This window comes from Onychostoma macrolepis, chromosome 01, assembly GCF_012432095.1.
Source record: "Onychostoma macrolepis isolate SWU-2019 chromosome 01, ASM1243209v1, whole genome shotgun sequence".
Classification (NCBI taxonomy): Eukaryota; Metazoa; Chordata; class Actinopteri; order Cypriniformes; family Cyprinidae; genus Onychostoma; species Onychostoma macrolepis.
Genome location: NC_081155.1, coordinates 41,664,107 through 41,689,282, shown reverse-complemented (window position 1 = coordinate 41,689,282; position 25,176 = coordinate 41,664,107). Strand labels below are relative to the sequence as shown.

General features: G+C 35.8%; 1 protein-coding gene across 1 annotated transcript; it reads right to left on the bottom strand.

The window, feature by feature from the left end:
• Positions 1-1,334: 1,334 nt before the first annotated feature.
• ndfip2 (Nedd4 family interacting protein 2) lies at positions 1,335-23,724 on the bottom strand. Its single transcript, XM_058777348.1, has 8 exons — positions 23,469-23,724; positions 15,721-15,883; positions 9,441-9,571; positions 6,558-6,645; positions 5,570-5,694; positions 5,325-5,391; positions 4,374-4,479; positions 1,335-2,411 (listed from the first exon to the last, which is right to left on the bottom strand). Exons 1-7 carry the CDS (start codon positions 23,502-23,504, stop codon positions 4,376-4,378), a joined length of 714 nt encoding a protein of 237 aa, XP_058633331.1. The 5' UTR covers positions 23,505-23,724; the 3' UTR covers positions 1,335-2,411; positions 4,374-4,375.
• Positions 23,725-25,176: the final 1,452 nt, after the last annotated feature.

The following is a 25,176-nucleotide window of genomic DNA, read 5'->3' as shown; positions in this document are numbered from 1 at the left end:
CAAGATGACAGCATATTTCTTTAAACAGCAGTACCATTATATTATTTGACCTACAATGAAATTAATTTTTCATTGGGAGTAATATTTCTAACCATATAAACACATTGTATGTCTCTCTTTTGCTTCCAATATTTCAATTAAATTAAGTCTGTGCATAATTATATACACTAAAATATAAATGATTTATTCCAAATAAATAATTAAATAAATCACTAAATATAAATAATAATTAGAAAATAAAAATGTAAAATCTAACAAAATTTAAAAAAGGAAAAATACATTTAATTACATTTTTGGTGCAGTTTTGCCCTGAGCCCCTTTTCATTTCTGACCTCGACTTAAAATAGTTTACATAAATCAACAGTATGTGAATATAGTAATCTGTCAGTACCGTGGTGTGTGTACATATTTGAGCAGTGAGCCATCCATCCAGAAGAAAGGGCCGGAAAAATGCAGTCCACAACAGTAGTACCATGTGCCGACCGGAAAAACGTTATGTAAATGGGTCACTCATTAAAAGTTTATTAAGAATAATAAACTCTCTTTCTCTCTCTCTCTCTCTCTCTGTGTGTGTGTGTGTGTGTGTGTGAGAACTTGGAAAAGGGTAGAAGGGAAAAAAGTGCCACTCAGTGGTGGAGATGAAGGAATAGCCTTGAGAAAATCTGTACTGTGGTACAAAGACAGTGATACTTTGACATATAATACTGAACGATACATTCATATATGAAGGTTTTCACATGGTAGTAGAATATCAAAGTATTACTGCATCGATATTACTAAACAAACATGTAACATGATTAGTCCATTACACTACTTGCTTAAGACTTACTTCCTACAAAATATCATAGTTGCTGTTACTACAATTTTTGTTACTTAGTTTTAACCAGAAATGTCATTAAAATGCAACAAAACGATTCTGAATAAACTATTGTTTTACTGAATTAGTATTTTGGAAGAAACTATACTTACTATGGTAAATTATGGTAAAGGTGCAGTTCATTTGTCATAAAAATAACATGTAACATAAGCAGTCACAAGAGCAATTATAAAATTGTATTTCAGAAGGATATGGACCATCACTTTAACAAATATTATTACTTTAAGTGTAATAATTGCTATAATTTACAACCAACCAATGAATTAAATACTCATAATTACAGTGGAATTATAAAAGCGTCAATAAATCACTTTTAGTGAGAATAAAGCCAACACTGCATTCGCAACCCATTTTCCACATGACATTTTGGATTGAAACATGTCAACAAATAATGGCTAGGAACGAAAATGCATGTTAAGAATGCTTGTTAACTTGAAACAAAAGAAAACAAAATAAATGTATCTGGAAGTTAAAATTTTATTGGTATTATGCAAGACAAGAGAATAAACATAGCACACAATCATCTCTGCCAATCAGAGAATATCCAAAATCATTATTCCAACAAACGTTGGTTGGTTGTTTTACATACATTTAATAAATGTAAGTTGCCATTTTTTTGTTTGTTTACTGGATTAGTCGTTTAAACTGCTGTAACCGATTTAACCATGCATTTCTTTTAATATTCGATATTGCTAAAGAGGCTTGTGATTAATAGAAACAAATGACAGTTGCATTCAGGCATTCAAGTAACTAAAGTCATCTAGGCAGGTCACAGCTTGAGCAAAGTCACAACTTAAAACAACCAATAACCCTAAAAAACAGGGGGGAAAATGAAGGTGCAAAAGGCAAATATATATTTTAGGATAAGTACAAATTCCATTTCCAGTTTGAAACACATCAATGAAGTTTCTTAATCATTTACTATAAAGTTAAGCGAGACACAACTTAAGAAGAAGAGAAACTGTGCAATTGTACTTTACATCGCCGTTAGCTAAAGTCACGCGTCAAATTCTATCTAAACTTATATATTAATACTGCAATGCAATCAAATTTGCCAAGGCCTTGGATGCAACGAAGCAAAGAGAATTAAACTAGTCTAGTTTCATCCGTCTAAGACTGCTAACCCAGTTTGGTGAAAGACATTGCATAGGATGTCTCGGCTGCATATTTCTAGCCATCTTTTGCAGCTTTTCCGACCCAAGTACACTAATCCACTACTCCACATGCAGTGTGTGGAAAGATTAACCGTAAAGGAACTTTTTTTTTTTTTTTTGTCTTGTCCAAATCTAGTAATCAACCAGACGTTTATGGGCCGAGGCCAACTGGGATGAGAAAACTGGATATTAAGAGCTCGTTCAGAGTGCAGAAAAACCTTCCGCTTTTACCGAGTTCAGTTCAGAACGTTTGGCAGAGATACCCGTCTGATTTTTTCTCTTCTTCCTCTTCCCCTCAGTGGGATCCAGTCCAGTTCATTTGATGGGTTGCAAATCATCAAGGAATTTCACATTAGGAAGGAATGTTTTGGTGAGGCGACCTTGAAAGAGACAGAGTGAATGAGAGTGAAGCTTGTTTTTTGGAGGTTTGCCACCATGGCCTTCATTGTGCAAACTCCATATAAGCAAGGTTATGAGAGCCATTATCAATGAAGCAAATTACATCCGGCTTGCGTGGCCAAGTGAACAAAAGCATAATCAGTTCTTGTGTTGTTCTGGAACAAACTCAAGCCAAGAAAAATATGTTCAACATGCTTAAATCTGTTATTTCACTAAAAGCCTCCTCCACCATAGGTTGAACGTATATTTACTTTTTTTTTTTTTTTTTTAAAAGAGACACACATCTCATGTTATTTTGTTGTGAGAAACATTACTACTTTCTAATGTAGATTTAATTTTTCGTGAAAAGTGACTAGTTTTATACTAAAGTCCCTCCTTAAAATGGTCATTTTGGTCTGTCCCAAGAGGTGTTTAAAACCATACCACAATGCCATTATGAATTTATATTCAACTAACCATAATTTTGAATGACCACATATTGCACAAAATCATAAAATCGCAACCTTTGTAGTAAATAATCATATGTTAGCACAATAATCTTTTTAAATTTTACACAAATTGTAGTTTGGCCTGAGTAAGTCAAGTACAAGCATTCAATCCTTCTATCAAAGTTAGTCTAGTTTATGAGAAATATTGGTTTGACTTTCAGAAAGACAGACTAAATAAATGAATAAATAAAATGACCTTTTGTTCAGTCATTTGAGACATTGAGGTAACATATGACATATCAAAATATGTTTGGCTATATCGCCCAGTCCTAGTCACATGTCCTTTCCCAGAATGACTGAAATGCACATGCTTTGCCTTCTATTTTCCTGCTTGGTTATTATGCATATTGGGTAATTCCTGACCAGAAAGGAAGTGTTCCTTCTCAAGGCAGCATTCAACAAATAACATGACAGCCACAGTAATTAGGTTCACCGCAAAAAAAATAAAAAAGTGATCGAGTAAGTGTCGAGTTGAAGTCTTAAGTAAGAGCAGCCAAATATTTAACCACATTTAGCAAAAACAAGTCAGAGACTACTGTAACAGTAGAAACATAGGAGTGCATGCTGGTTCATCAATCAAACCAATCTATAGACTGGTATCAAAGCATAGAAAATGCAATTCTTGCATTAAAGTATGATGGAATCTGCAAATAATTTCACAATCTTTTTTTTTTTTTTTTTTTTAAATGCATTTCTGTTTTGACAGAACAATGGCTGATAGGGGAAAGACTTTGACTTTTTTTAAAAAACTTTACTTGTGCAACCTGGCTTGCAATGTACCTTTAATAACAGATTATAATGAATATAGTAAAACCTAATCAATTTACACGCATTAAAATAAAATCAAACATGGCATACATGTTAATGCATAATTCAGCCTCAGTACAAGCACTTTTCACAAAGACTTAAATACATGAATAAAATTACCCTTTTTTTACTTGAGGAATTACACACAATGAAATCTATGAAAAAGTTGTTTTTGCTATTTGGTTTTCAAAAATTGCAATGCACCTCTAAAAATCAGGTATAGTTAATATAACAAAACCTAATCAATTACGCTGTCATTTCTTTCCTGTATACAATTCTTGACCAGTTGTAAAAGTTGTTGTGTGTGTGTACTTGTTTTTCTATTCAGGTGGGGACTTAAACCTGAATACACACAGACTCATGGGGACTTGTGTCACGGTGGGGACCTAAATTGAGGTCCCCATGGGCAAACAAGCTAATAAATCACACAGAATTAAGTTTTTTGAAAATCTAAAAATGCAGAAAGTCTCCTGTAAGGGGTAGGTTTAGGTGTAGGGTTGGTGTAGGGCAATAGCACATACAGTAAGTACACTATAAAAACCATTACGCCTATGAATGTCCCCACAAGGATAGTGAAACAAGTTGTGTGTGTGTGTGTGTGTGTGTGTGTGTGTGTGTGTGTGTGAGAGAGAGAGATGCCATCCTCACCTCTAGTACAGGAGAAAGAAGCGGGTTCGGAGTGAAGACACCGTACTTTCTGACATGTTACGCACTTTCAGGTAGTTCACGAACCCTCTGAAGAAGAGCAGGAGTCCTGGAGTGCAAGACAGACAGGTCATAGGTCAATAACTAGTTGCTTTAATGAAAACGTGAGCGGCGCTTCCCACTCACATCCATCAGACAACAAAAAAAGAAAAGTAACAGTACACCGAGCTGGTCTTAGCAAACAGCACTAATTCAAAATTCCCAAAGAGAATATAAAGGTTACTGCAGCCATATTATTTCACACAATTACAAGATTTCCACATTTTCCAAAAGCCTCATCACAGCAGCAAGTACAATAATGCAATGATTGTTGTTTATTAATACTATCTACTCTAATTAACAAAATGCATTTAGGTCATAATGCATTTATTAATGAAAAACAATGTGCATTTTGAATCGTGTTGTCATGAAGTCAGTCAACCAGCAGATGGCGCTAGAGTACTGCAGATGAATGACTAAAACTTCTCAGTAACTATTTTAGAAGGATAGTTCACCCCAAAAAAAACAAAAAAAAAAACAATTGTCATCATTTACTCACCCTCAAGCTGTTCCAAACCTATATGGGTTTCTTTCCTCCGCTGAGCACAAAAGATGATATTTAAATAGCACTGGTAACCCAACACTCGCTGGTAAACCACTGACTTGCATACTATGCAAAAAAAAAAAAAAAGTACCATGGAAGTCAATAGCTACCTGCTCGATTACCAACTTTCTTGAAAATATCTTCTTTTGAGTTTAACAGAAGAAAGTTGCACAGGTTTGGAACAACTTGAGGGTGAGTAAATAATGACAAAACATTCCTTTTTGGTTGAACTATCCCTTTAATACTCATTCGGATATCATCAGATCATCAAAATAAAAAAGTCCTACTTAATTAACAGGAAAACAACTTACCAAGAACAAGGAAAATCCACCAGAGCCAGTACTGCCCATTGAAGTATCCAGTAAAGTAATCTGAAAACTGAAAAAGGAATAATACCGTCGAGCATAGAGTTTAATAACGATTCAATTCACATTCATAACACAATATTTAACCAACTTCAAGATAACCCCTGAGTTTTTGTAATAATTAAATTGCGAGTACCTTATCCTCCTGTGTGTGTGTTTCGAGTTAATGGATTCATTACTAAGAGACTCACCCTCACAATGAGGATCCATTTGATTAGAGAGAGGCCAAAGCCACAGATGGCACCATATCGGCCAGCAATGGTGTTGGTCAAACAGAAAGACAAGCAAAACCCGATCCAGTTGAACAGAAAGGCCACTGGTTACACAAAAAATAGAGAGAATACTGCATTAATAAAGAATGACTGTATTTAAAGTACACGTAAACACCTTCATACATAAATACGGTAACTATTTTGTATTTTTATGTGCAGATCAACAGATCTTGTAAAACTGCTTACATGACTAATCATTTATTAAACATGACTGGACTATGATCGACCGCACTGCAATGTGTTATGCTACTGACTGACTGACCACATACTGTGAATAGAAAAACTTGAAGTGCAATACAGCACAACGCCACCAGATGGCGCACACACAGCACTAATGGAGGAACTCAACACGCCATGACAAACAAACACACAAACGCTGTGACTGCATCTGGAATCGCATACTTCTCAGTGTTTGATTGAAGTAGCATGTCTTAATTCACAGCACACATAAACGAGTATGAAAAAAAGTATCCGGATGACATACTGCTTCCAGCGAGATTCTGAAGCGTGGACACTTTACTATCCTACGAGGCCATGGCAGTGAAGAGATGCAATCGTAGGTCAAACATAGTATGTCCAGATTACATTGATACTATATTGCAGAGTAATACCTCCTCAAGAGAGTATGTGATTTCAGATACAGCCAATGTTTCTAATGGCACACTTGCACACTACACACCATCATCAAAACAAGTATGTCTTAAGTGTATGCATTCTAAATCTTTAACTGCTCATATGCTAATAGGCTGATGAAACCTTAGTAAATTGCATGTTTAATTCAGTGGTTATTTTGCATGTTATGCCCAGTTTTGTGTAAAAATGTAATGCAATTTTTAGTATGATTATAATAGTATACTATTCTAAACATGCATATGAGTGTAAAGCATACGCATACTGCATGACTTACTGAAAAAGGCCAGCATAAAGATTCCATCATTTCCCACCCTCAGCTGATCAGCGTCACTGAAGTCATCCCGAACCGGAAAATCATCATCCTTTTTAACAAGAAGAGGAATAAAGAGAAACATTTAGGAAGCAACATAAACTGGCTCAGAATTCACCATGGTTGTGATGCAACCTCAATGTTTACACATCAGCAACTGCACCAGCTACATAAACAACAGTGTACTAGATACAAAGATGTTAGCCAATCACAAACAAAGTCATTTACTTATAGCAGAAACAGTAGCACAAGCTGCGTGTTTAATGCTTAATGCATTAAACCCTTGACAAATTATTGCAATTCTCTTCATTGAATTTTCTGAAAGACATCACTTTATAAAAATCACATATAAAAATTAAGACAACAGCATGGTGATATAACTCGGAATTCCTTAGCCTGATTACTCCCTTTCAAGTATACTAGCAGCAGACAGCCTCTCCAGAGCAACCTGAGGTTAAGCATCTAGTTCAACGGCTCGCATCAATAGATATTCTGTGCAATTATCTAACAATTATCTATGTTTTGTTTGTAAAGGGAAAAGTTCACCAGAAAATGAAAATGTCTTCTGTCTTCTACTCAACCTCATGTTGTTCCAAACCCATATGCTAAAGAGTTATTTTGAAAGTGAATAATGACCAACTATCACATTCCAAAAATAATTTAAAAAAATTAATAAAAAAAAAAATAAAATAAAAAAATCACCATAAACGTATCATAAAAGTGGTCTCGAACTGGGGTCTGTGGAAAAAAAAGAAATACAATTAAATAAAAACGGTGTAAAAATAAATAAATTACAAAATAATAAAATAGATTGAAATAAAAAAAAAATTAAATAAATAATAATATTTAGATTTAAATACATTAACAGTACAATTCTATTAGAAAAACGGGGGGAAAAAGAATGAAAAAAAAGAAAAAAAAAGGACACTAAATATTTTCCAAATAATGTGTTATATTTAACATTTTTCACAGTATAAATGGGTTCTTTATATACAGCTGTCTTTTAAATTTAGTATCATTTAAGGGGAGGACTCTTGAACACATATGAACATATTTTGGGGTTCATGGCACCTAAAAGATTGAGAACCCCCGGTCTATACAACTTTAATCAGATATTTCAAGTCTTCTAAAGCAGCTTTTTACACCAGCTTTAACAACATTCATCAGTTGGCTCTGACATCAGGAAGTGTTGCATCTAAAAAAAGATGTCTGTCATTTCAGCAAACGACATTTGACTGCAGGACAAGTGTTTGAACTGAACTGCTCTGTAGACATTCACTCTCACTGTATGATTTCACTTTTGCACAGCACGTTTGTGTTCCATGGGTTTGGAATGACACGAGGCTGAGAAAATGGCAAATCTTCATTTTTGTGTGAACTGCTCCTTTATGACCCAGCCTACGCCTCTGGTAACTCAGCCCGGCTCCACGCTGATACCGCAGCTCACAACAGAGCTTCTGAGGTTGTATAACAAGTAAAAGTCTTGAATAATGCTCTAATTCATTCTTTGTTTCTGAAGTGATTTCATAACAGAGCTCCAGCACTTGGGTGCTTGCACCTTTTCTCTCTCTCTCTGCATGTCCTCAATTTGCAATGAAGCTACTTTCCAAAAGAAAACTTTGGAAATTTTGGAATAATTAAAATATTTTTTAAAAGAAGTCTCTTGTGCTCACCAAGGCTTCATTTATTTGATCAACAATATAGAAAAAACTATTAATATTGTGAAATATTATAACAATTTAGAAGATCATTTTTCTATTTTAATATAGATGTAAAATTTTAATTATTCCTGTGATGCAAAGCTGAATTTTCAGCATCATTACTCTCGTCTTTAGTGTCACATGATCCTTCAGAAATCATTCTAATATGCTGATTTGGTGCTTAAATAATATTATCCATTATTAGTGTTCATTTATTAATTATGGTCTTTATTATCAATGCTAAAAACCATTTTTTGCTGCTTAATATTTTTGTGATACTTTTTTTCAGGGTTCTTTAATGAACACAAAGTTTCAAACCATTACATTTATTTGAAATAGAAGTCTTTTGTAACATTATAAATGTTTTTGCTGTCTTTTTGTATCAATAATGTACGGTGTCCTGACTAGAATTAATTTACTTACTTCAAACATTTGAGTGGTAGAGTATCAGGGTTCCCACAAAGATATGAAGCAGAACAACACTATTCAACATGTAATAAATGTTTCCTGGGCATAAAATCAGCATATTAGAATGATTTCTGAAGGATGACACAAATAGCTGCTGAAAATGTTTTAATTATTATTATTTTATTTTTTTTAAGTCAAGTCACAGTATTCAGTAAGCAGTAATTTAGTACTCCATTTCAAATATAGAAACCACCTTGGGACTCGCTGCGCGGAGCTCACTGCAAAAGAGGCTCAGAAAAAGGTTAGTTCTGAGAAAAGCATCGTTTGTTTGCAGATGCCAGTTGGTTTGTCATTCTGTTATCTAACGCAATGACATTCAGACCATCTTAAGAGTGTCCAAATACTTTTTGGGTCCACATTACATAAGACTTCTTGATCTGAGCTCAGAGAAATCAGAGTATCTGTGGGATTCGCTTTCTAGGTCATGGCTTTTATGGCACACCACATCCTCAGAAAGGCTCTCCTTATGTTACTTCTAAAAGCCAATCACACATGATTTTAAGAGATGTCCCATTTAATTTTGGTCATCATTAAACATCATTTAGCATTACTACAGCAATTTATTTCCATTGAGGGAGTTTTGGACTGTACCGAAGCCGCAGTGGAAAGTTGTGCGAATCGAGGGCTTGGCGTTTGATTCGGCAGAACATGTGGGTGCGTAGGCCGATGAGATACTCACTCGTGGAATGACCTCCACCGCTGAGACAGCCATGGCTGCCGCTTTGGCCTTCTCTGCCTCATCGTAAGTGGGCAGAGACGTGGCAACGCTGTATGGTGGAGGAACGGGAAAGTCCCCTGGAAATGTGCTCTCTGAAAAGCAATAGAAAACATAAGTCAGCCATACTCCACACATTTCTAGGTATGAGTCTTCTAAACAATGAGTCTTCCTAACATCAGTCAAGCATCACGATTACGATTGCCCATATTTAGAGATCTGAATAAAAGCCATAATTGCAAAGCACCAAGCGGTGACGCATAACTAGCCATCAGACTTACAAGTTTTGCCTTTTATAAAACACGCATAACAACTGATACACATACACAAGACTTGGAGGTCAACCTGGGTCAATAACTAGAGACCTAGCAACTACACAACAATGCAATAATTTCAGACTTAGATTTTAATTGTAATCTTAAGTGTGCTAAAAAGTAAAATTTTTAAGTATTTTAAGCTTACCAAGCATTTATTTGATAAAAAATACAGTAATACTGTGAAATATTATTTAAATGGATGAATAAAAGTAGAGATGTTCCGACACCCTTTTTCCCTTCCCGATACCTAGGCTCAGGGTATCGGCCGATACCGAGTACTGATCCGATACCTGTATCTGGTTATACAGCTATATGTACTACTAGACCTGTATGAATTGATACAATTATTTTATGGTGTGCTTCACCATATACTGTGAGATAGATAGATACAGTGAGGAAAATAAGTATTTGAACACCCTGCTATTTTGCAAGTTCTCCCACTTAGAAATCATGGAGGGGTCTGAAATTGTCATCGAGGTGCATGTCCACTGTGAGAGACATAATCTAAAAAAAAATCCAGAAATCACAATGTATGATTTTTTAACTATTTATTTGTATGATACAGCTGCAAATAAGTATTTGAACACCTGTCTATCAGCTAGAATTCTGACCCTCAAAGACCTGTTAGTCTGCCTTTAAAATGTCCACCTCCACTCCATTTATTATCCTAAATTAGATGCACCTTTTGAGGTCGTTAGCTGCATAAAGACACCTGTCCACCCCATACAATCAGTAAGAATCCAACTACTAACATGGCCAAGACCAAAGAGCTGTCCAAAGACACTAGAGACAAAATTGTACACCTCCACAAGGCTGGAAAGGGCTACGGGAAATTGCCAAGCAGCTTGGTGAAAAAGGTCCACTGTTGGAGCAATCATTAGAAAATGGAAGAAGCTAAACAGGACTGTCAATCTCCCTCGGACTGGGGCTCCATGCAAGATCTCACCTCGTGGGGTCTCAATGATCCTAAGAAAGGTGAGAAATCAGCCCAGAACTACACGGGAGGAGCTGGTCAATGACCTGAAAAGAGCTGGGACCACCGCTTCCAAGGTTACTGTTGGTAATACACTAAGACGTCATGGTTTGAAATCATGCATGGCACGGAAGGTTCCCCTGCTTAAACCAGCACATGTCCAGGCCCGACTTAAGTTTGCCAATGACCATTTGGATGATCCAGAGGAGTCATGGGAGAAAGTCATGTGGTCAGATGAGACCAAAATAGAACTTTTGGTCATAATTCCACTAAACGTGTTTGGAGGAAGAAGAATGATGAGTACCATCCCAAGAACACCATCCCTACTGTGAAGCATGGGGTGGTAGCATCATGCTTTGGGGTGTTTTTCTGCACATGGGACAGGGCGACTGCACTGTATTAAGGAGAGGATGACCGGGGCCATGTATTGCGAGATTTTGGGGAACAACCTCCTTCCCTCAGTTAGAGCATTGAAGATGGGTCGAGGCTGGGTCTTCCAACATGACAATGACCAAGCACACAGCCAGGATAACCAAGGAGTGGCTCTGTAAGAAGCATATCAAGGTTCTGGCGTGGCCTAGCCAGTCTCCAGACCTAAACCCAATAGAGAATCTTTGAGGGAGCTCAAACTCCATGTTTCTCAGCGACAGGCCAGAAACCTGACTGATCTAGAGAAGATCTGTGTGGAGGAGGGCCAAAATCCCTCCTGCAGTGTGTGCAAACCTGGTGAAAAACTACAGGAAACGTTTGACCTCTGTAATTGCAAACAAAGGCTACTGTACCAAATATTAACATTGATTTTCTCAGGTGTTCAAATACTTATTTGCAGCTGTATCATACAAATAAATAGTTAAAAATCATACATTGTGATTTCTGGATTTTTTTTTAGATTATGTCTCTCACAGTGGACATGCACCTACGATGACAATTTCAGACCCCTCCATGATTTCTAAGTGGGAGAACTTGCAAAATAGCAGGGTGTTCAAATACTTATTTTCCTCACTGTAAATAGACAGATAGATAGATGGTCTGGCGAGTAAACAAAAAAATATAATATATAATGTTTGGAAAATGGCGCATCTTTTTAAATATCTAAAAGTACACTCTTAACATCAGTCAGTCAAGCATTATAAATATATTACGATAATCAAGTATTATTAAATGATATAACTTTAGCATAACTGAACTTAAGACTGGTGGTGGTGCTTTTTTATGGTGGTGGTGGAACTATCAGTAATACTGATAAGATAATAATCATACTATGAATTCTACTAAGAACAATATAAAACGCACTAAGGATTAACGAGCTGCTGGGTTCATGAATATTAATCAGGTTGTGTGCGTTCGCTCAAACTGATTTTCTGAAATCAAAACAGGGACGATAAAAGGTGAGCGCCAGCCAATGAGATTGTTGTTTGCGCATTAGCTCCGCCTACTCCCGGAGAACCCGGCAGTTCTTAAAATCTGAAGAATTCCAAAGGAACTCCGTTATTTTAACAGGAAAATACAGCAAAGAACATCGTTTATATACCATGCAGAATTGACGCGCTACATGTAAGACTCTCTCTCGCTCTTTGCGTGTGAGGAAAAAAGCAAAGCGACGGCGAGGCGTGCGCTTCACACTAGAGCTTACGGTGCGTCAAATACAGCTGCACTGCGCATTCATTCAGATGATCTGAAAAATAGATCGCTTGACGGAGACAGAAACTCTGAAGCGCTCAGTCAAGATTGTTCGGCGAATGACAATATATCTGTGCTAAGCTTATAAATTGCCTCCAACTCACACATTGACGAGTAAAATCTGATTATTTATTAGCATATGTGAGTGATTTACTGGCAATGTGCTAGGCTAGCACGTTTGTATTTCTTCTTCGCCGCTCTAAACAGTGGTTGCTTGTGGCAACACAGCACAACTTCCTGTGTTTGCATTCTGAGCAGCGAAGAAGAATTGATTTCCGTTTTGCAGCGTTAAGCAAAGCTAGCGCGCATAACTATAGGTCTCGTTTAAGAAAATGGTATCGGATCGGTACATGGGTTCAAGTACTCGCCGATACTGATGCCAGAATTTTTTGTGGTATCGGCAGAATTTCCGATACTAGTATCGGAATCTGAACAACCCTAAATAAAAGTCTTCGTTAAAGCGCTATAAGCCATGAACCAAGCCAACCAGCTATGAGGTGAATCACAGCAGTAAACTTTAAAAAAAAAAAAAAAAAAAAACTTTTTCAGACAAAAAAAATCTGACAAAAAGGTACAAGACCGTGTACCTTAACAGCTAATGAGGGATAGAACAACTATCCCATCACATAACTGAAAAAAAGGAGAAATATAAAACGACCCATTTCAAGTTGTTGATTGTGTATACAGAAACAATATATTTTAAATTTATTGTAAAATATGCATATATACACAAATATTTTAGTGTTTTAAGATACAAGGACTCGATTACATCACTTGTGAAATTTACTTGCTGCAATTTTCTGATTGGTGGAATTTTCTTCACAGCATCACGCATGCAAGCAAGCATGTCAAATAGCAAAACTAAATTAAAGTTTTAAAACAAAACCCAAATCAAATAAACAAATAATCAAAATAAAAGAAATATCTTCATATAAACAAACTGTGCTCTTTCCATTTAAAATTAGAGCAACCAATCCAAACAAAGATGCTGAATGCATGCAGCATGAGCAGTTTTTGATTTAAATTAGACTGTATAATTTCAAAATTTAAAAGCAAAAACACAATAGTCTGACTTTAGCTTTGTGAAACTATGCTACATAAAACATCTGCACAAAACAAAAACAGCAGATGTGCTGCATGACAATGCAAATTCATTCTCTGACTAGGGCTGGGTATCGTTTAAAAATTTGATACCGATACCGGTTCCTGAACGATACTTTTTTCGATACCAATTTTATGAAATCAGTTTTAACAAGATTACATTATCTTAAAAAAAACTTTGGTTTTATTTTTTCAGCTTGTTGACATTTATACAGACTCGAAGCCTCATCTCCTGAGCCACTGCACAAAGGAACAAAATATATCCAACAATAAATCAGTGCAAATAATTTTAATAAAGTTCAAATAGTTTTCAGTTTACACATCTGTTAGCCTACATTTACACTAGTGCGTGTTCGTTTTAAAACACATAGCTCAGACAGAATCAGCATTTCTATTCATTTATTCTAGGTTGTTAAAGACTTCAAGTCTTTCATTTATCTATAAATTATTGAAAATCAAAGTTTATTTATTTATTTATTTAGGCAAACAGTTTACTATTACAATTAACACATGGAAGAAATGTTGTGTGATCATTACTTAAAAAAAATTAAGTTTTAATCATTTTAATAGTAGCCTAGTAGTAACAGTTTGTACATCAGGCATCCTCAAATCTGGCCCACTCCTGCAGAGTTTAGCTCTAACCTTAATCAAACACACCTGAGCATGCTAATCAGAGTCTTCAAGATCATTAGAAAATCACAGGTAGGTGAGTTTGATCAGGGTTGGAGCTAAACTCTGCAGCAGATTGGCCCTCCAGGGAAAGATCTGAGGAACCCTGTTGTACATTCTGCTGAACAATAGTAATGTATTTCTGCCGCAGTGTCTTCCAAGTTAAACCGAACTTTTATTTTGACGGGTTGCTGTGAATACCTTTACAGTTCAGTCAGTGTGTATATGATATGACGCTAGTTTTACTCAAATCAAACGGTAAAATGCTCATGAAGTGACTCTCAGAGCAGTTCTGGAGATGTTGTTCATGTCCTCATTTAGTGAGACGGCAGACGCTGAAATCACGGTGAGCGTCACGCACGCTTCAGTCTGTGTGTAGTAGCAGACTGCTCCGTACGCTTTCGAGTCGCTTCTAGTCGAACACACCTAGTGCTGCAGATTAACAGGCTTATTGCCTCACTGACATTGATGAGATTAACCCCGTAGGTATCAAAATTTGGTACCGAACGACAAGACGTTTTTCAATACTCTATGGTATAGAGGCAATTCAGTCGGTGCCTAAAAAGTATCAAAGTCGATACCCAGCCCTATCTCTGACAGCAGGTGGCGCTTATGGAACAGCAGCTATACAGTGTTTGCTTGGTTACCGCTGTAAACAAAGCAGCACTGCACTACTTTAATATGAATTATACAGAGACAAAATTAAAAGAAAATACCATTAAACTTTTCTGAAGACAGTGTTCACCTCAGAGATACCGCCCCTGACTGTATCGCGATTCATTTAACATTTCAACTGATTGATTCAACTGAATCGTCACATATTTATAGATTTTTTTAACCGGCTTGGGGTGCATTGTTACATTCCTACTCAAAACAAAAGCTGAAATAATGCAACAAAAGCATATACCATCGATTAACAGCCATGGCGCTCACAGTAGGTCTGTCTTTAAAACTTTGTAAGTTATTGTTAAAAATCAATTTCCCTATGCAGAAAATGAATTATGTTTTTCTTCTGGAACCAGACTCTTGCACTCTATTGTCAATGTTGAAAACAGCTGTCCCGCTTAAAAGTTTTGTTGAAATTGTGATTTTTTAATTCTTTGATGCATAGAATCTTCCAAAGAATAGCATTTATTTGAAAGCTAAATCTATATATGTGTCTATTGTCATTTGTATTCAATTTAATTAATCTTTGCGGAATAAAAGTATTAATTTCTTTAAAAGAATTAATCCTACTGAGCCTTTGAACAGTAACCAATGGCAATGACGTCATTGTAATATTTGCATAGTGAATTGAACAGAATCCACATTATGTTTATTTTCATACACGGCAACTAAAAATAAAACGTTGAGTTCCATGGCAGCTGCAGCTGATGCATCTTTTTTTTTTTTTTTTTTACGCATGCCGAAAACTTTTCTATTCTATTGCAAACAATATAAATTTCTAATCTAGTAGATTCCTGCTCTTACACTGGAAATACTATCTTTTTCCAGGTGTCTGTACCTGGTGCAGCTGTTGCTCCGAGTGCCACGCTGGTATAAGGAGGAGGCGGAGCTTCCGTATCCTCCGCGGGGTTGCTGATGCCTGCGACGGTGGCAGCGGCCTGGGAGGATGTGGACGGCTCTGCGCTGGCGGCCCCTTCAGAGGGATCGTCCTCATTGTGCAACTGAGGAAGGATAGAATCACAAAAGTTCAGACTGAAGAATCTTGTCGTTTAATTTAAGACCAATCTGACAAGGTCTTGTGTCTTGCGTTGGCTGAACTGACACCATGATGTACTCTATGAAGGGAGGATATCATCTAACACTGCAAGGAACATGTCAACAACTTGAGTCAACAACATGGTCTCTTGGGTCGCATAACCTTACTGTCCTCGCCCTACGATTAACAAAATAATCAGAGAAGCTAAACTTCAAGAGGGAAGTGTTGAAAAGAAGCACTGAATAAAACATTTAGTATTAAAAAGGAGCCTTGAATCTCAATCTGCACAAAGTGACCTGAAAATGTCTTCTGAGGCCTCATGGTAATGGGACAGTTTAAGATTGCACTTGGCACATCACAACACAGTAAGATGCACGGTTGTCTGCCAACAAAGTTAGCTAACAGCGAGATTCACACAGTAACAGGAGAGCGGCGGTAATGCAAACCACGAGACAGAGGCACAAGGCTGTGCCTTCATCTGCACCTGTTTGATGTGTCGTTAGAAAGCAATCGTCCAAACAGATATGAGCGATTCACCAGGGTGAAATTAGTCTGGTGCACATTTTGGGAAGTTAGTAGTAATCCTCATAGTAGTTGTGTCACAAAACCAAAACTTCTGTAGTTCACACCAATGCTAAAATGCTTAGGATTTTAATACAAAATATTAACTACAGCAAAAATGCATGCGCTTTATTTAAAAAGCATTAATATCAACATCACCAAATTAAAATTTGAATAGTAACTTTAACATCAATTAATGAAATAGCTACTTAAACTCTAAATATCAATAAATGCCTGAAATATTCCTATAAAATTGAACCAGACAGCTCTAAATTCAAATTGTATTAAACAGGTTAAGCATGAAATGATCATTATTTTAGTTACTCTGGATAAGGCAATGGCATGGGTTTGAAAAAAAACATTTAGGTACTGGCTAATTTCTAACTAACTAACTAAATGGCAAAACCGATGTAATATTATTACGTTTTTCAGATTTTAACGGAAAAATATTAAAAAATAAAGTAGTATTATTTATTTATTTACAAAATCATTCATTTAAGCTTAGCAGTGACACAGGAGTACAGCAGTAACAGATTTGTATGTGCTGGCTAAATTTATTGCAAAAAATAAATAAAGAAAATAAAGTAAAGAAACTTCCAAGTCTAACAGTAAAATAAATTGGTAAACATTATAAAAGTATATAATATTATAAAAATCATATGACATGCATTTATTAGGCTATCATCGAATTGCAATTAGTTTGTGAATGTTATTGTTCAAACTCTACTGGTTACATGCTGCTAATAAATAAAATACAGAAAATAAATATAACTTCTGTTTACAGCTCATAGACTATCCTACAAAAAAATAAAAAATCAGAAAGCTGCTGCAGACCATATAGACATAATATCACTAATATAACGATAAATATCGGTTCACTCTTTGGAAGGATCAAGCCATGACAATCTTTTATTACACCACACCTCCTGATAATATCTAAGGCCTCCTGACAAAGCTGAGAGCCACGGAAATCTATGCATAGGTCAGTGCTCTTAGGTTCAACTCTGCTATCCTCTAAGAGAAGGCGAACAGAAACAGCATTAGAGATCCAGTGAGAGACAAAGTTCACATGAGAATGATTACACTGTAACATCAGGGCCACATCAAGGACAGCAAGAACGCCAATGGTGAATTGTGCAGACAACCTGATTGGCATTACATAAACACAACAACTGCCCAGAGACAAAGCATGCATCTCCAGTGGTTGGCAATGGACTGTTAGAAGCACTATCATACTGTGTTATGACTACGACTGCACAGAATCAGTTTGCTAAAAACCTTTAAAAAAAGCCCTCACTTGACAATGTCATTCAAGCTCTTCTCAGCAGAAATATTAAATAGGCCAATCATTAAAATGTCACTTTTGTTAATAAGTAACATACAAAAAATAGAGAGATGCATTTGGATATACTGGTTCAATATGAATTTAGATATTTATATTAGAGGGTTTTTTTATTATTATTATTATTATTGGTAGACTCTACACTCTCAGAAATAAAGGTACAAAAGCTTTTCAAAAGGTACACTTTTGTACCTATTAGGTTCAAATGTGTACACTAAGTACTAATATGTATCTTTAAGGTACCAAAGTGGAGCTTTTAGGTACAAACATGTACCTTTTGGAAAGGTACCGCCCCAGTGACAGCTTTTGTACCTTTATTGCATTTCCCCAATTTTTACATTTAGACTACATTTGCCATCTAACATTCACTTATCCGTTTTTAACTTAATTCTTAACAGTGTTACTAAATAATGAATGTAACATCTAACAGAAATTAATCTCAATCTGAATATTTTTAATACTGTACATTATAACGTTGTGATGCTAAAATTAATTTCAAACGATTTTAGTTTTTAAGTGTAATTTAAAAATGCATTTGTTCAGACAAAATGGAACAGAATTTCAATCAGCCATTTATCATTATGGGCCATAACATTAAATAATGATTGGTTTATCATATTGGCCACCATTTTAATATTGGTGTATCCATAGCAAATAATTACATTTCATACCTATTTTATTTTATTTTATTGCATTGCATTGCCCAAAAAAGTCAGTTTAACATGTTGGCCTCCATCACCGCATTCATTAAAAAATAAAAAACAATAAAATAATAATAACAATAAAAGGCTATGTGATTTAGATTTTAGGGAATGTCAGGAAAGTCTTTACTACTGAAAATTTGTTTGTTTATTTATTTAATGAGGGACAATACACATTGATAATACATAACACTTAAAATGTATCAGATTTAGCCAAATTTTCATCCGTAGTCCCTTGGCAGGTTGATGTTAAAGACAAATCACTGTCTACAAAGCTTAAAAGCTTCATCATTTCCAAACAAAGTCATCATCACACCACCACATTGGCGTGACAAAGAAAATATTTCAAAACTGGCTTCTCGCATAACTGCCGACCAATAAAGATGTCCAGTTTAAAATTGCATAGTTGCATAAAATTGCAGTTCTGCAGTGTGCTGACTAATAACGAGTTCAGAACGACAAAGATAAGTGGGAGACAGTGATATCATGGTACAAGTATAATAAAACGGATAAAGATGAAGGAGAGCTCGTGCAGTGAGAGCTGAGCTATGAAATATTGCAGGAAAAGACTTCTGAGAATGGTTCATGTGGTAAAACCACAACCACCTAAATATCGATTTACCTTAAAATGGAAAAAGCAGCTATGCTTATTTGTTGACACATCTAAGAAGCGCTATTCTGCGGTGGTTGCTATAGAAACATTCGAACATGCAGCGAGCTCAAAAAAGTTTGTGACTAAGCGAGCTGGTTTTTTTTCTCCTTCTTAGAAATGATGAAAAGGCTTCAAAAACACACAGAGGCCTGCTGGATGAATTACTCAACACTCCAGAAACTTGCAATTGCTGCGCTCTTCTTTGAAAATGAAAATATATATATCAGAACGTTGTCCTTGTTATTGACCAAGACCTTCAGAGCAGAAAATAACCGGGTTTTTTGATGAAGCATACAATAATATTAAGGCTGTACAATATTTTAGCCTTATTCCCTGTTAGATAACATTTACCAACAACCTCTGAAGCTCAAATCCAAAGTTTACAATCTGTGCTGTAGTGCGTGTAAATACTGTTGTATTTACATAGCACTACAGTCCAAAAAACATGTTATTACCATAGTAATTCTTTGTAAGGGATAGAATTTGTATTGTATGTTTATAAAAGATATTATATTCTGGGATGCTTCACATAACCCTTCCCAGCTGAGCAGTGAGCCACCAGATTTCCACAATAAACAAAAGGCCCTGGATCCAGATCACTTACGGTCCAGGCCTGCTCTATTGTTGAGGGTGGAAAACACACACTCACACACACAAACCTGTGATTATACCACACTTGTGTTGTTTATGATACAGTAGAAGGTCGTGACTCCAACTTAACCAAGTGTCATCAAAGAGGACATGACATTTGCAGCCAACGCCTCAAAATGCATTTCAAAGATCCGCACACAGACCTGACCCCTCAAAACTTTTGCTAATAAAATTTCAATATCAAAATGCCTTTGAAAACACCCAAATGTACCAATAACAACACCCAAACACGATTAAAATGCTTTAAAACGTTGTCGAGCATACCAAACACACCTATGATGCCTTCAAAGATAATAAACATGCCTATCATGCCTCAAAATGTGTTTACATGATCTAATGGCTCAAAATATATTTTAATGTTTAAATGTTACACGTGGGCCTACGATGACGCCCCAAAATGCATTTGAAACATATGACTAATGACTAAAATGTGTCTGTGGCCTTTTAGCTGACAACTCAAACTGCACTGGAACACCACTGATGCTTTAAAACGTGTTATAACAATTGTTTCAATTACGCCACAAGCTTTGAGCAGAGGTGTAAAGTATTGGAGTAAATTGTACTAATTGCTGTACTTGAGTATCTTTTCGGATACTTTGTAGTTTTACTGAGTATCAAATATATTACCAAGGTTTACGCTCTACTTCGCTACATTTTTGAATGAGTATCTCTTTACTCCACTACATTTGAAATGAGTGTCGCAGATACGCATTACATTTTGCATGGGACCTAGTTTTTCTGCAGTGGTTTATTTCTACAGGGCACTGAAAGTACTATATCTTGTGTGATTTGCCTTTACTCACCCAAACTTGTCAACAAGGCTACTTTACATGAATGTAAGCTCCATAGCAAGTAGTTTTGAGGTGTTCAGTTTTATTTTGGTTTTAGTTCTCTGTGCCTTGTCTTAGACTTTTATGTCACTTCCTGCCTCCCGTGGTGTTTGCAGTCAGTTTGTATCTTATCTTGTTCAGCTTGTTAGCTTCCTGTATATATAAATATATATAGGCCCAGTGTTTCTTTAGTTCTTTGTGAGTTGTTGAATGTAACGGTTGTCTGTTTGCCTGCCATTCTGTTCTTTGTTCCTTTTGGTTTTTTGCTTATTGTTTGTTCTAGCTTTTCCATGAAATATCTACACATAGATCCTTGCCTCTGCCTGTCTTCCCCAGCTTCTCCACAACGTTACAGTTTTTGACTGGCATGTCTCTTTGACTAGTGCATCTTTGAGCCTATATTTAGTCTAAGTAAAACACTTAAGTACTGTTAAAATCAGATACTCGAAGACTTTTACTCAAGTTGTTTTGGAATTGGTGACTTGTAACTTGGAGTAATTTTCACTGTAGGGTATCTGTCCTTTTACTGAAGTATGGTTTTCCGGGACTCTTTACACCTCTGGTTTTGAGCGCCCCCGAACATATCTATAACAGCTGAAAATGCATTTAACGTTCCAAATGCACTTAAAGTTCCATGATTACCCCCCGGTTTCACAGACAAGGCTTAAGCCTAGTCTAAAATGTAAATATGAGCGGTTTCAACTGAAAGAAACTTGCACTGACTGATCTTAAAACATGTCAGCGCCTTTGTTTTGTCTTAAGACGAACACCAGTAATGCTTTTTTCTAAGGCATGTTTATAAAAATTACTTAAATGTCCTAATTGAACTATGGCTCAATCCTGGCTTAGGCTAAGCCCTGTCTCTGAAACCGGGCCTACATGTGGCCACTCAAACTGTGATGGAACGCCCCAGTGGTGCCTCAAAATGGAACGCCAAAATGCATCCAACTTCCCATAAGCCTATACGTCTGTGACAATTCAAAGTACATTTAACACCCCTGAAAGCGTAAAATGTTCTGAGTGTGCATGTGACAACTCAAAACGCATCGGTGATACCTCAAACTTCAACGCCAAAATGCACCCAACATCCCATACATGTCTCTGATGCTTCAAAAGGCATTTGAACCCCAAAACCCCAACTTTATTCAAATACAATTTAAACTGACTACTTGTACTTTTACTTGATTGCATTTCTGAAGAATAAAACAGTACTTTTTACTCCTTACAATTTTATTTTATCTTATGCACATTAAATATGGGAAACTGAAGCTCAAACGTGCGTGTTTGACGTGAGAACCAACGATCATTGTTTTCACGCATCAAGCACACAGTTCTACTTCAGTTATGACTTTCATCAGGTAAATGTCTGGGTTCAAAAGTTCACCATCAAATCTGAGGAAGCATGTTGAGGTAGCAAAGTTGTGTTTTCCCCAAAAAAAGTTTATTCATTATTCTTTGTTTTGATAGAATTTGTCCAAAAAAGTGTTTAAATGAACATTGTATGTTTACTTAATTGTTATTCATGTTTAGTGATGTTCCTACTAGGTAGTGGATAAGTTGTATTAATAATATGTCATTATATGATGCATTGAGTAGGAATTTGGACTCTCAATTAATATTTTTTTAATTGCAATAATTACATGATTTGCTCATTAATTCATATAACTAGTGGCAAAAATTATGTAGCAATATTTGCTGAGAAAAAGCTGTTTTGCAACGATTTGTATAGTGAAAAGTGCTATACAAATAAATTTCCTTTTTAAGTTTCCTTTTAATCCCTTTCCCTGCAATTGTGTGTGTTCCGCTGTGCTGCATTTTTATTGTTATTGCTGCACTAGATATACGTGTTTGACCTGTGCCATTGCATTTTGTTTCGTTTTCTCCCTTTAGCCAAACTTCTGTATGCATGTCAGAAAAAAAAAAAAAAAAAGTAGCCTACTTCTACTTTTTTAATACTTGATTACAATTTAAAGTTGTACTTTTTTACTTTTACTCAAGTATGTTTTTGGCCAGATACTTATACTTTTAATTCAGTAAAATTGTCACTGAGTATTTTTCACTTGAGTAAACTTTTTGAGTACTTTTTACACCTCTGTGGAACTCACTAGTGATGGCTAATGGTCAAAATGCGTCTAGTGAACATTTAAACGAATCAACACCTTCTGTAAAGCCTCAATACAATGTGCAATATAGCTACATTTTTCGAACGCACTTATGGTGCCATAAAATGTTTTAAAACCTTTTTATTGCGACAAAACAGTCTTAGTACAGTATGTTCTTAGAAAAGCAACATTGTGTTTCTATGGTAAAAATGTCATTTTTATTACTCAACATTGTAACTACTGGTACCATGACTACTAGCTATATCAGATCTCCGGCTCGGTAAGGAATCGTTCAAACAAGACGCGTTCCTGAGCTATTTTTCGTTGCGTTCTTGCGTCTCCGTTATTCGTACGCGCATATCAGATGAACGTTTTTGGCGTTTAATAAATCGAGACTTTCTGTTTAATTTTGAAGGGAATGGAAGGGAAGGGAGGAGGGCATTTTTTAAGTTAGGGCGACAATATAAAATGAGTTCAGCTTCGCAATGCTTCCATGCAGTTACGCGCCGTTTAAATGATCTGAACGCCAGAACGCGTTCTGTGTGCACTGACGCGCACTTTGTAGCGGTGAAGGTGTGATGATGCGGAAGTCATGAATGATTGAAGAGAATCGGACAAAATGCCAGTAATCAGCAGCTCGGATATGTCATGTCTATTGTATAACATGGGATGTTTGATCGTCTTATATAACGATGGGTGAATTAGACTTACCACTTGGTAGCGGCTCGCCGCCTGGTCCATTTTCATATACGGCCAGCCCAGCCAGCGGCGAATAAAACCTGGAAATCCTTGTTTAATTCAAGTTAAAGACAGCCCTCGATCTTACTTGAGATCGTATGGCACGAATCAGTCATATACGGAGACGCTAGTTTTTCCCATTTACACAATAGCCATGATTGAACGCGAACGCTCATGCACAGACAGTCACGTCCTACAGCAAGAAACAAAGCGAGTGGGAGGAGACGTCCATGACGCAAGCGTGGCGACGCACTGTGCGCGTCAAACTCTTTTTATTTAATAATATACAGAGATCGACACATATAACTGTATTTGAAAAATCATTATAAGTGCTACATAAGTAGCTGTTATATTCTCACCAGGTATACCCAAATGTTTCATTTTCATGCAAGCGATAGACTGGGAAAAAAAAAAAAAATAAAACAGGTTGATTTGACAGCTTTTTCTTTTTATTTATTTATATATTTTTCAGTTTGGTGAATGGAGTTTTGGAAATATAAAATGAGCCGTTGTTGTAGGGGTAGGCCTATATAATTATATTATTATTATTTTATTTTTATTATTATTATTATTATTATTATTCTTTTTATGTAATTCAAGCTCTGTGTGTTTTTGGAAAAACTGAAAAACTTTTCCACTTGAATATTTGTCCTTGAAATGTACTTGCTCTTCAAGGTGACCTGACTATAAATGTTGTGTAAACACTGTCCTGTATTAATTTGAGTATATTGATGGCACCGTTAATTCACTGAACAATTTCTATCCCCATGTGTTTATATCTTATCTGTCCAATTATAAATCGAAGGTCAAAGTGACAGTGCAGTGATCCTTCAGTCAACAACTACCAGATTGCAGTTCTGAAATCAAGCATGCATACCTCCATCTACTGGACAAATAATGCAAAAGTGGTGTACTGTAAGTTAAATATGACAGTTCATTTTGAAATATGAATAAGTATATATGCAATATAATAATAATAATAATTATTATTTTATTTTTATTTTTTAAGATTTGAAGTTCGAACAAACTTATTTGAAAGACAGAGAAATATCAGAGAGGCTATCTATCACACACAAAAAGTAAGGAACAGTAAGGAACCGTAGATGAATATAAATATGTAATTTATCTAAATATTTTTCAAAGTGGAACATTTTACCCCATCATGTGTAAAAACAATAAGTTCAGACAATATTATGTGATGTAGCAGTATGACACAAGTAATCATATTAATGAAACGTAACATCATATAAAGATTCAAAAGCAGCCCAGCTCGTAGCTTTTAGCACACTGTTAATGTGATTTCTTTTACAGGCACTAGAGGGCACCTTAGGCAGGGCCATAAACATGACTGTTTGTTATCATGCAATGAAGTGGTGCCAGATGCAGCAGTCCTATAAACGAACAATACCTACTGACTACCATTTCCACTAGTCTGTTGTTTTCAATAAAATAAAACACTAATACGAAATCATATATATGTATATAGATAGATAGATAGATAGATAGATAGATAGATAGATAGATAGATAGATAGATAGATAGATAGATAGATAGATAGATAGATAGATAGATAGATAGATAGAAAAATGTATTTATTTGTTTGTTTGTTTATTTGTTTATTTCACAAGTACCATGACAATAATAATAATAATAAAAAATGCTTTAAAGTGTATAAATTCCA